We start from the raw sequence: 12391 nt of genomic DNA, 5'->3' as shown, positions 1-12391 counted from the left end.
CCTTAACGAACAGGAGAGTTCAATCCGGAACCTTATGATCATCTAATCAATGCTCCTAAGTCCTATCCGATTAACAAAGTTCTTCTCAGAAAGAAAGAAAATTCATCATAACAACTGGATTGGGCTCCTCTCTAGTACTCATTCCTTCTAGTTTTCCTTATCCATCGTTTGGTACACAGAAATATCCAAAATGTTAACGACTCACAAGAATCCGCAGCAATTTCCTTGATTGTAAATTAACCTTGACGACAATAAAGATGTGAATTAATGACTTGCAAGAATCTGCAGCAATTTCCTGAATTGCAAATTTACCTTGATGACAGCAGAGATAACATGTCATGTCAAACTAAAGCAGCGTACAACAGTAAGGATTGAGATCCTCTACCGTCAAATTAGTAAATGCAAAGTGCCGTTAAAGGTAGGAAATGGGGTATTTTGAAATTGAATGGAGGAGATTAAAGGTCAAACGCTAATTTTAATGTGTCAAAAAAGTTTGTTGTGTTTTTTCACTTTATTGTATTATCGTTCATATTTATTATGTTAGTATCTACATCAATTATGTCATTATTGTCCGCACTGTCTTCAATACCAATGACAGCAGAACCCCCTAAAAACATGCTTGAATATCAGCCAATATTCAGGCCCCATATCATATGCATGTGTATCAGCTTGTATAGCATAAAAATTTAAGAAGTCTTACAGTAACCAGCACAACAATCATAAATTTAAAAAAAGCAATGAAGAAAAAGAACAAAACCAACAAAAGGGCTCCCATTGCAATCGAAAACATGACCGAAAAGGCTTAAAGAAGGAATGAATCAGGGAAAAGAAGAATGAGTGATAGTATTATTAGCTGACCAGAATTGAACTTAAGAGTAGTTATCAGTTACTGGTCTGCGGCTGATGAAGAGTAGACAAGATTTTACGAGAGGGGCAGGGAATCCCTTATCAGCTATGACACGGGTTGGAAAGATAGGACTGAATGGGAAGTTGCGGACAAACAAATCCAGTCACATTTAGTATTGGAATCCAAACACATCCTGGAGGAAGCTTTTTTAATGCTAGCACGAATGCTCCACTCATGTTTTATTGGTAACACAAAATAGCAAATTAAAAAAAAAAAACGACAAAGCAATAGTACTTTTACGATTTTTCAAATGGCCAAGTAAACAAAGGGTATTATGACCATTCAATCAGCATAAGCAGCAATTTTGTCCATTATCTCTGCAACAATCTCTTTAGACTCCCTCAGCAACTTGATGCTTGCATTCAATCTGTAACGTTTACCAGCAATAGATGGAGATTCCTCCAGCATCCGTTCCAATGCACCCCTGTGAGTTCCCATTAACTCATTCACCATTTCGGTTTCCATGTCTTTGTTCACCAGATTTTGGATGCTGAAGAGTAAATGCAAAGCCATGCTATCAACCAACCTCCTCAGGACAATCTTCCAATAAGCAGTCATCCTCATTTTCAGATCAAAAGCTTGTTGTGCAACGACCAGATGATTTCTCAGATGCCCGACTTCAACCTCACCAATTCCATCAATCTCTAGAGTTGTTGATTTCGTACAATCATTCATAATGATCATGAACCTGTCCTGGCTTCTCATCAGATCATGCCAGGTTGCAGCGTACTCAGGATTGCAAGTATAATCAGTGAGTTTTTCCATTTCGATAATCTGCAATACCCAATCAACTGACTGCTCCCTTTTCTTGGAAACAAGACTTTGGGCAGCTCTACTTATTGAAGATTGAAGTTGTGGATAGTTGTCAGAGTGCTTCATCAAGACAGAAACTAACACCCCTTGTAAATACTCCCAAAACTTGTTCACAAATCCTGCTGGTGTAGCGGAAATGGCCTTGACCATTTTTTGTAGTGAAGTGAGAAAAGCTGTGCGATGAAGGAAATTAGGTAAGCTTATACCTTTAGCTTCCTCCAGGATGCTAATCTCTTCCTCCAAGAACTTCTGCTTTTGTTCAACTTTGATAGAGATGAACTGCAAATCCCCATAGTAATCGCTCAGCATCTCTGCCAGTCTAGCAGTACAATGCATTTCTTTTTCATCTGGATACTCATCGAATTCCCCTCTGATAAATATTTTTCTCAGTGACTCTTTGGCTGAAGATATGATACGCATAAAAGCAGTGACTGCTTCAGGAACTGAGTGCAACTGTTGTGGCAACTTGTTCAGCTCTGCAACACTTGCAGTTAGCTTGTCATTGATCTTTCTCACAATATCTGGCAAGCATTTTGAAATTATAGTTGCCTGAATTTGCACCAGTTTCTGGGCTAAAACAGGAATGCCAACCATAGACTTGTGGATCTTGGACAGCAACGGATGTGTTTCAAAAAGCGTAGCTTCTACAGCTCGAGCTTCCTCGTATGATTCATCTCCAATTCGATTTCTCACACAGACGTATCCAAGTTCAATATTCACATCATCAGCCGTTACCTTCTCGAGCAAGCCTTCAGGGGATTTGTCTGCCTTGGTGACAACTGCCAGAGTTCTTTCACCCATTTTGTCAACTTTTTGGGACATCCGAATTGATTCACAAGTAGAAAAATCAACAGTAGCTGATAAAACATTGAGTATTATGCTTTCTTCTGGTTTAATATACTCCATAATGATTGCTGATATTTGCTCATAGATGTCTTCAGGCTGCCCGTGAACTGGAACTCTAGTAATCCCAGGTAAATCCACCATAGTAAGATCAGGGACCCCATTCTTCTTAACAATCAAAGTCAGGGGAACATTTGATATTCCCTTGCTTCTGCCAGCAATCTCATCAGTTGCAACGCTGATGGCCTGAGCAATATGGTCCTCATCGGTTGGAACAACTCTTCCGTTAAACTCCAAGCTCACCTCTGGCTTGGGACTGGGATGACTTTGCAGCCTCATAATCAAGGGAACCCTTGTGCAGATCCCTTGCCCTCTAGGTAGGCTAATGCCAGCCAGTGACTCTAGAACGCTAGACTTTCCTGAAGATTGATCTCCAACAACAACAATTGTTGGAAGCTGGATTCCTTCTTGCATGACTTTAAGGTTTCGTAGCCTGTCTATGCAGTCCAGCAATGGCCTAATGCGTTCATTGTAGGATGATACGATGGGGGCTAGCGTTTCTTCTTGAACAGCTTGAACGAGGTCTTTGATCATGGACAGCTCGAACGAGTTCTTTGGTGATTTCTTCAGAAACAACATTGGAGCCGCTGCTTAGTACACTCATGTGTAATTTCTCGTGGTTGTTGGTTTTGAGTGTTTCTATTATATTGTCGCTGGTAAAAAGATTCGGAACTTGGAAGGGAAAAAGGAGATGAAAGAGCAAGAGATTTTCAGATTTGGTGATAGGAAATTTGGATTTGTGGATACTTTATAGGTGATTTTTTTATGTTGATCTCAGTACCATCTCTTTTCTTGGATGAAATACGGTGTTCCAAGAATTGAGATAGAAATACGAAATCTATGAAATTAGTTAAATGATCAACCAAGCAAAACAATAGCATCTTTTGAAGTAGTTAACTCCAAGGTAAATCAGCACAGATTCCTTAACTCGCTCTGCAGGGTGGAAAGCTGATGCTTGACTTGCTTTTCTCTCATCCTTTGCCAACTGGAAAGTAAAAGTTCATCGAAAATCAGCTATAACCCTTCGATTGATCAGCAGACTAATTAGCAGTGTAAGATAGAATTACTTTGTTATATCATACCCAAATTAATCGTGACAATCAAAAGACTTGGGAGGTCATTAAATTGTTCTTTTCCTTCAACTTTACGTCATACTTGTGCTTCACCATTTGCGTCATGGGATCCAATAATGAGTGTACTATTGTTAATTTATTATTCCTTCTGGTGGAAATTGGAAACAAGCTAGTGGGATCAATTGACTTCTTTTCTTTGGCCATGACAAAGGAAAATGTTCGATCTTACAAAGGTAGGCAAACATGGAAAAAGCTTGCACCCCCGCTCTTTCGCCTCACAATCCAAAGTAGCTATCACCATTTAGGGGGAATTATTTGACAGTCTTTTTGTGTTTGAATTGCATTTTTCTGAATTTTTTGTAGAAAAATTATTATAGCGATTTGATAAGTGTGAGATAAAAAGGTGATTCGGAATTGTGTTTACAGGACCCCACAATCCAAAGTAGCTATCACCGTTTAGGGTGAATTATTTGACAGTCATTTTGTGTTTGGATTGCATTTTTCTGAATTTTTTATAGAAAAATTATTGTAACGATTTGATATATATGAGATATAAAGGTGATTCGGAATTGTGTTCACGGAAAACAATCTAATGCAATCATTCACGGAATTGTGTTCGCGCAATTTTTCCAAACATTCTAATGCAATTAAGATTAATGTAAAGAATCCTATTCCTAGGCTGTAAGAACTAAGAAGACCGAAAAACATAATGCATAAAATGGTCAATTGTTTTCTAATGCAATTATATTGTATTCTTTACGTTAGCTGAAGAATGAAGAGGTTTTTAACATTAACAATTGTGCTTATTTCTATCTTCACGAGTCTTTTAACTTTCACTTATGATAAGTTAGAGGAAAAATGGCCAATTTTGTCCTTAATTTTTTTTAAGTGTGCTAATTTAGTCCCCAACTTTTATTTCCGATCAATATGATATTTGAACTTATGGTGACATCACTGGTTAAAAACGATCTTACTTCTTATTGGCTAACTAAATAGTGGTATTACGAGAACATTACTCACGAGAATGTAATAAAACAAGCAAATCGTCTAAAAATCACTAGATAAAACTTTTAAATTGTGTAAAAAAAATCACCAAATAAAACTTTTTAAAGTTTAATCTTGTGACTTTTTACTATACAGTTTCGTAAGTGACGTTTTCAAAATATTCTTCTTTAGTTGGTCAATTAGGAGTCGGGTTGGTTTTAGGTGGCACCGCCGCCATGAAGGTCCTTAATTGGAACTGCAAATTAAGTTCGCATATTAAATTGATTAGAAATAAAAGTTAGAAACTAGACCGGCACTAGTAAAAAGTTTAGAAACGAAATTGGTCATTTTCCCTAAATTAGATAAGACTGGAACATATTTGTTGAATCAGTCCAGCTATGTCTTCAATAGTAATGTGATTACGACTTAATAGCATAGTACCTATATCTAGTGGTTTTCTTGATTGAATTAACTCAGAGAAAGAAAACTATAATATTGTCTCATTACATTAACTACATGGCTAGTCTAGCCAAGCATGGGCAAATTCACAGATCTTCGGGCAAACTTTGGCAATTTAAAATGGTCTTGTTTATATTGAAGATTTTTTGTAGAAAAATTTTTACGTTTTTTGTGATTTCATTTTTCGGACGCTTTTTTATTTCGCATACATCAAATTGTTATAGTATATTTTTTTGCTTAAAATTCAAAAAATGGTGATCTAAACGAGACCTAAGTATGTGTATAGACTAATTGGCTAACTTCTTCAAAATTTTTGCGTACTTGATTTGGCGGATTTATTTTTCTATCAAAGAGATTCGATGAACACGATTATGATGTGCATGGACACGAAGCTCACGATCAAGGCTAAATAATCAGTTAATTGCAACGAAAATGTAGATGGCTCTATTTCTTTACAACATTAATATTCCCTTGAGTCCTACCGCTTGTGTAATACTAGTATTAGTTTTGTGAACCAATGTAGACAAAAAAAAAAAAAAAAACAATATAGTCAAATATCCTCTAGTATTAGTTTCGCTTGAACAAGAATCGTTTCTCTTACCCAAACAAGAGGACTATATAATCCTAATATTTTAACAATGAGAAATAAATTACTCCCTCCGTCTCAATTATTTTGTCATATTTCGAGAATTCAATATTCTAAAAATAGTGATTTAATTATGATGCTTGTATTTTTTTTCTCAATTTTACTCCCGCGAATTCAAAATATGAATTTGAATAGTAATATGTATATGCTTAAAGGGAGGAACTATATTGGAAGTAGAGACTAAATAATGTTTTAACTTTCTGAACATTGCAAATACTTTGGGACAATCCAAAATAAAACATATGATATTTTCTACGAAACGGATGGAGTAATTCGTACCAAACAAAAAGTCTAGCCAAAATATCCAATACGTGATGTGATAGCTCAATCTTCACTTAGGGCATACGCTAAGGATTAGCGGATTGTCTGCTCAACTCTCGTCAAGATTAACTTATCCAAAATTTTCAGTAGGTACTAAAACAAACAACATAATTTCAAAACACCGCAACCTAAAGTTATATACAATTCAAGCTTAAAATACAAGTTAAAATATTCAATCTTATACAAATACATATGAGGTTTATTAATATAGAAGAATTTAAACAAAATGTCTAAGGTTTAAACCTAGTTCAACTCTTTCCCAAAATCACCAACCCAAATCTTTGCCCCTGAAAGGAAAACAAGAATAACGGAATGAGGTTTCGCCTAATATGATATCACAGGCTCAAGCAATCAAAAATCACATAATTTGAACTTTAAACTGTCAAATATAAGCACTAATTAGGGAGATAAGTAAATACCACAACTAACACAAAGTGCTTCAAATAAAAGGATACAGTTGGCTCTCAGGAGCCAAATTTTCAATCGCATTAGTTTGATCCAAACCCGTTGACGCTCTGTCAACGTTTATAGAAACAGAAATATTGACAGTAGATCCCTGCTTTACACAAGTTTTCGTCTACCAATCATACCTGTTACCCGGTCCAAACACCAAACAGAAATAGTGGTGGTAATATTCGAGTATATTAAATATCAGAAGAATCCAAATTCTGATACCACCTATGACGACCCCATCTTCCCCTAGGATGTGACCTAGAGGTTAGCGAACCACCTGTCCAATTCTCATCAAAACTCACTCATTAACATTAATTTCAGAGATCACATTAACTCCCAAGTAAGCACGAAACTCCCCAAGAAATGTTACAAATCATCCAACTTCATAAAACATCCGTACTTAGGTAGACAACTAAACAGATCGAAATACAAGTAGTTCAATCAAATCATTGAATATAAATAGGATGGCATTTACTTAAAATGAGGACTACAACTTTTCAACTCACTATTTTTTGGATATCAAATCAATAACACCATAATTTTCAATATAGCATCTATAAGCTACAAATCGTCCAAATACACAAATCAAAGTACAAATCAAAAGATAAGAAGTTGAACATCTAGTATCATAGTACAATGTCAACCAAATACAAGTTTAAAATTTCCTATTACAACTAGTACTATTCTTGTCTCTTTCATCCCCACACCCTGCTAAGGAAAACAAATAAAGGGATAACGTAAAAATCCAGTGAGGTTTCAAGTATCATGCAAGCAAAGTGTCAATTTTAGAGCAAGTAAGAAAATGGTAACTAAGTAAAACAATAACAAGCAACTAGGAAACAAGTAGCACTTTCAAATCGTAGAATACATTTCCCTCACATTGCCTGCTTAATTTGTAATCATTGACATTCCGTAAACCTTGGAATACACTATCAAATTTAGTAGATCACTACTTCACACCATCTCCAACCACCGATCATCCGTCTTACCGAGCCAGCACACCAATCAAGTACAAGTGGTATAATACTCAAATATACCAAGGCCAATAACAAGATATAAGACCCATGGTTTATCGGTCACCTTGACTAAATCCTTACTGGCTCGATTTGACCAACTAGTCAATGGGGATGGGATCCCAAAACAAGTATAGTCGGTGAAATAACAACTCCAACCGGCTTTCAAATCATGTACGGATATATCGGTTCACAAGTAAACAAGTCAACAAGAATTCAAGCAAGTTAGATTGAGTGCGATTAAGTACACATTTGCCTTTTCGATATCAAATCAAGATATCTAGTAACAAGTCACATAGTTCAAGTCGTGCAGTTGAAACACTCACCAAAATAAGTGGACAATCACATCTCGGTTTTAGGATTTTCTTAACTCACTACTAACTCTTGAAACATATCCAAGCTATAATTACACTTATCATCTTGATCAGAACAAGTAAAAAACACAGAAGATCCAATTTTAAAGTTATCAAACGTGTAGATTAAAAGGTATAGGGTTTTGCAACCAAATGCAGGAATATAAGTATAAGGATCGAAAACAACCTAAGAGAGGGTGCATTAGGTAGGTTAAAAACTGGTCAAATTATGAGTCACTTTTTGAGTACTTGCCCTCTTTTAAAAAAGATCACACTATGGAGCAATGAATGAGAAAGCACAAGTGCTTATGAGTAGAAAAGATGAGCAATTTATATATCAAGACAGAAAGTAAAAGAGATAGAGTATCAAACCAAATATCAAACTCCTTTTGAGTTTGAATGTCACTTTAGAGAATAAGTTTCTTCAAGTTAATCAACTTACAACCAATCTTTCGTGTACAAAAAAAGGATCACTTCCTTCTTGCCCCAAGCCACACTTGGTCAAGTAAGGAAGTTTTACTATCATTTAGATAACCCTCACAGAACTACACTATTGAAGTAATTAAAACACACTTAAAAAATTAATCGAAAATTACACAACTAAAAGTACAAATCTTTTTTGAAAAGTATTCTTGCACTTGAATCACTCTAGATCTGATGTAGTCTCAATGTGCAAACTTGCCTGGAAGTGGTTGACTTTGTCCTATTTATATGGGACCAAAAAGTTTCTCAATTAATGCTTCAAACGGATAGAAAATAGTTGAAAAATCAACTAGCCGTTGGTAGTGTCGGACGTCCGACAAACCATTTTCTTCCGTCCGAACGTAGGCAGTGAGCTTAAGAAATTTTTCTTGAATTATTTCGGACGTCCAGTACCTTTAATGTATGTGTCGAGGGTAGAGGGTGAAACTGAGAATTCTTTTTCAATTCTTTTCGGACGTCCGGTGCTCTGATAATGTGCGTCCGATCGAGGTCAGTGAGTTTAGAAAAAATGACCCAATATCTTTAGACGTTCGAGGGTGAAGTTCTTCATGCGTCCGATGTTACACAAAGGTTGCAGGACGTCCGATCCAGTCTTCTTGTGTGTCCGATAGTAGCTTTAGTATTTTTTGTGCTTAATCTTTGACCCTGTTTTGCTTCATTTCTGAAATGGTCTATTTAGAGAACATTAGTAACATCCATTTGTTTTGTAATTATCAAAAATTACGGACTGAGATAAACAATCTCCCCCTTTTTGATGATGACAAAATAATGGATGGAGAAAAATAATTTAGGCACAACTCCCCCTTATATAATGCATCGAGGAGTGAATACTCCCCCTCAGAATGATATCCTCTTACATGCGAATACTCTCCCTTGGAGTAACTTCCCTTTATTACACTTGACCTCATTAGAAACCAGTATCCATTTCTCCCCATTTTTGTCATCATTAGATCAACCAGAGGCCAGTAATTAATCAGCAATACAATCAACAATTATCAACAAAAAGCTAGAAACCAAAAAATAACATCAGCAATATTGGCAGCAACCAGCAATTGTCAACAGCAGTTAATATCAGAAATTAGAGACTAAACAGAGTTAGGTACATTCATCCAGAACAAAGGGATAATCCATAAAAATAACATTAATTTAAACCACAAAAGGTAACCAAATAGTCTTACAAACCAGCAGAGGAAGGGAAATATAATCCGTAATACATAACACACAAATGTTTAAAATACAGAAGATGCCAAAGTCTATTATGAACTACCATCTTAATCATAAGGTGTATTTGCCTACAAGTGCCTAAATGGTGATCTTGGAGCATCCGGGCCTTCTTCTTGTCAGGCGAAACTAAGCAGAATCTTTTTTCGCTTTAGTGTCCTCATCATCATCATCAGTTTCTTTTTCAGTTGCTGGAGTCTTTCCCTTGTCCTGTGGCTGAGAACTGGAGGCATGATATTTTGGAGTAATTTCAGTAGTTGGCTTAGTTCTCGGCTCCTTTCGGTGTGCGTTTTCATTTTCTTGAGGAATGGGAGGCACAAGGAGATTCCTTTTGTCAATGAAGATCGCTTGCTGTTCGGATAACTTGGTCATCATCAGACCATCTTCAAGGAGTAGGATGTGTTGTCTGAGGTTTTCAATCAAAGAAATGACTTCAGAGTTGGACGAAAAGGACTTAGCGGCTGACTTTCTAGGATGGATAGCAAAGGGTGAGATAAACATGGACTGATCTCGAGGAGTCCTAGGGGCAACAGGAATTTCATGAAAATTCTTTCTCCTAAACTCCGAAACAGTTTCCTTGTAGCACCAGTGACCCTAAAAAAATTTTCAGATTTTTCTTTCAAAATAAGGCTTGGAGAAGACAGTTGATGCACTTTCTTTTGGTGATTTTTCAGTAAAGGGAATTTCAAGATGAGCAAAGGTAGGAGTTAGAAATTTTTCATAGAAAAGTTTCCTACGGCTACCAGTGCTGATTTTGAGCAAGAATTTGCACATAACAAAACTAAAATTAATTCTGATTTTTTCAAGAAAGCAATAGAACAGGTAAAACTCCATTTTATTTGCATCAGTCCTATGACCATCAGTAGGGATCAACAGGAGTATTATACTAAAGATGATCAAGTTTTGAGGACTTAGATTCTCCAATCTCGCCTCAACAGGAGTATTAAAATGAGTTTGAAAATAGGTCATCAAATTTAGCAATATGAAAATGATGATATGCAGAAGAAAATTCTTTATATGAAAAGAAGTTTGCAATTTTTTCTTTTAAACCATTTTTAATTTTGGTTTTCGAAACAGTATTAACAATGTCAGGGTTCACCTCTATGTTAACAGAATTGACACGTGAAACAAGATCTATGTGTGATATTCCTTTTCTAAAGTTGATAAAGAATTGATGAAGCATATCAGAATAGTATGTGTTTGGAATGGTCAGAAGATGGGTCCATTTTTGGAATTCAAAAAGGTTGAGAACAGATTCAAGGTCAAGTTTACGAAATTCGTAATGGATAATGGTCATCTGAGTGATGAAACTTTTATGCGAGATCCATTCGAACTTTTGTCTGGCATCATCATCAATGAACCTGAGCAGGAGGGTAGGTTCCTCTGCAGTTTGAATGTCATGTTGCTCATTGGCATGACGCTTTTTCTTTCCACTGCGTTGAGCAGTTGGCACAGTATTCTGGACATCAGACCATGTTCTTGGTGACTTCCTGGTAGATGGTTCAGTAGTTTGCTGTTCTCCAGCATTTTTTTCTGCAGGGGCAGTTTGCCTTTCCTTAGGTTAAGCCATCCTCTACCTTTTGGCAGTTTTTTTTCCTTTCCTGGGTAATTTTGTAACGGATGTGTCTGCATTGGTGAGCCGTTCCAGTTCTTTTTCACTGCCACTGATTGGATGCTCTTCAGTTTGATGCTCCTCTATCTGTTCAGCAAATGGTTCATCAGATGGCTCTCTAGTTTGAGCAATCTGCTTCTTCTTTGCAGACTGATTCTTTTTTCTACCACGAGTTCCAGATCTCTTTTTGGGTGATTTTGTGGAAGGTTCGATAACCTAAACGTCTTCATCCTCTTCATCTCTAAGCCTGAAGATGCGTTCGGCACGCACAGATCCTCCTCTAATCCTCACTATGATTGCAATACAGTGTATTTTTTGTTGTGGAGTGTAATGCAAATGAGTATCAAAAAATGAAAAGTGCAGTATGAACTACAACAGATGCTTGAACCATCCACAGAGAGTGAATTTGAGTGGTTAGGGTTTCGGGTAAGAATTGAAATTTATAGTATAGTTGGCAGTTGAGAGAAGTTATGATGAGTAATAAAACGCACAATAGGAATGTAATGGTGTCGGTTAGAGTAATTTCTTGGAACTTAATCCGAAAAGAGATGAATTTAAATTTTGAATGTGAGAGAATATGAAGAGTTGCGTCCGAGACAAAGAGTAAGAATGAATTGAATGCCACAGAGGACTTCCTTATAAGATGTAATTTTTGAGTGTCGGACGGCCGAACGAAATAGAGCGTTCGACACATCCGTTCAAACCAGAACTTTCTGGAAAAATGATCAAGAATACTGTCGGACGTCCGTTCTATCACATCGGACGTCCGATAAGAAGTGATCGGAGAATTTTTCGAATATATTCTTTTCTGACACGCCCAATTTTGTTCTCAAAGACACAAATTGATCTAGTGATAGGGCATTTGTGAGAATATCAACAATGTGATCTTTTAAGCAGATATATTGAATACAAATTTCACCCTTATGGACAAGATCGTGAATAAAATGATGCTTTATGTCTATGTGCTTTGTTTCCTAAAATGTTGAATGGGATTTTTTGTCAAATTTATGGCACTAGTGTTATCAAAATACATAGGCACACAATCATACATTAATCCAAAATCATTCAACGTGTTTTTCATCCACAATAATTGAGTACAACAAGTACCGACGGCAACATATTCCGCTTTAGTTGTAGACAACAAAATAGC

At 36.4% G+C, this 12391-nt stretch overlaps 1 protein-coding gene across 1 annotated transcript; it reads right to left on the bottom strand.

The window, feature by feature from the left end:
• Nucleotides 1–814: 814 nt before the first annotated feature.
• LOC140013997 (dynamin-related protein 4C-like) lies at nt 815–3474 on the bottom strand. Its single transcript, XM_072064238.1, has one exon. It carries the CDS (start codon nt 3200–3202, stop codon nt 1190–1192), a length of 2013 nt encoding a protein of 670 aa, XP_071920339.1. The 5' UTR covers nt 3203–3474; the 3' UTR covers nt 815–1189.
• Nucleotides 3475–12391: the final 8917 nt, after the last annotated feature.

Source organism: Coffea arabica, chromosome 9c (assembly GCF_036785885.1).
Source record: "Coffea arabica cultivar ET-39 chromosome 9c, Coffea Arabica ET-39 HiFi, whole genome shotgun sequence".
Taxonomy (NCBI): Eukaryota; Viridiplantae; Streptophyta; class Magnoliopsida; order Gentianales; family Rubiaceae; genus Coffea; species Coffea arabica.
Note: the sequence above shows the minus strand (reverse complement) of the source record. Positions and strands in the feature narration are given on the sequence as shown.

Excerpts from the sequence above, each read along its gene's own strand:
- LOC140013997 (XM_072064238.1), bottom strand. The coding sequence starts at position 3,202 with ATGTTGTTTCTGAAGAAATCACCAAAGAACTCGTTCGAGCTGTCCATG.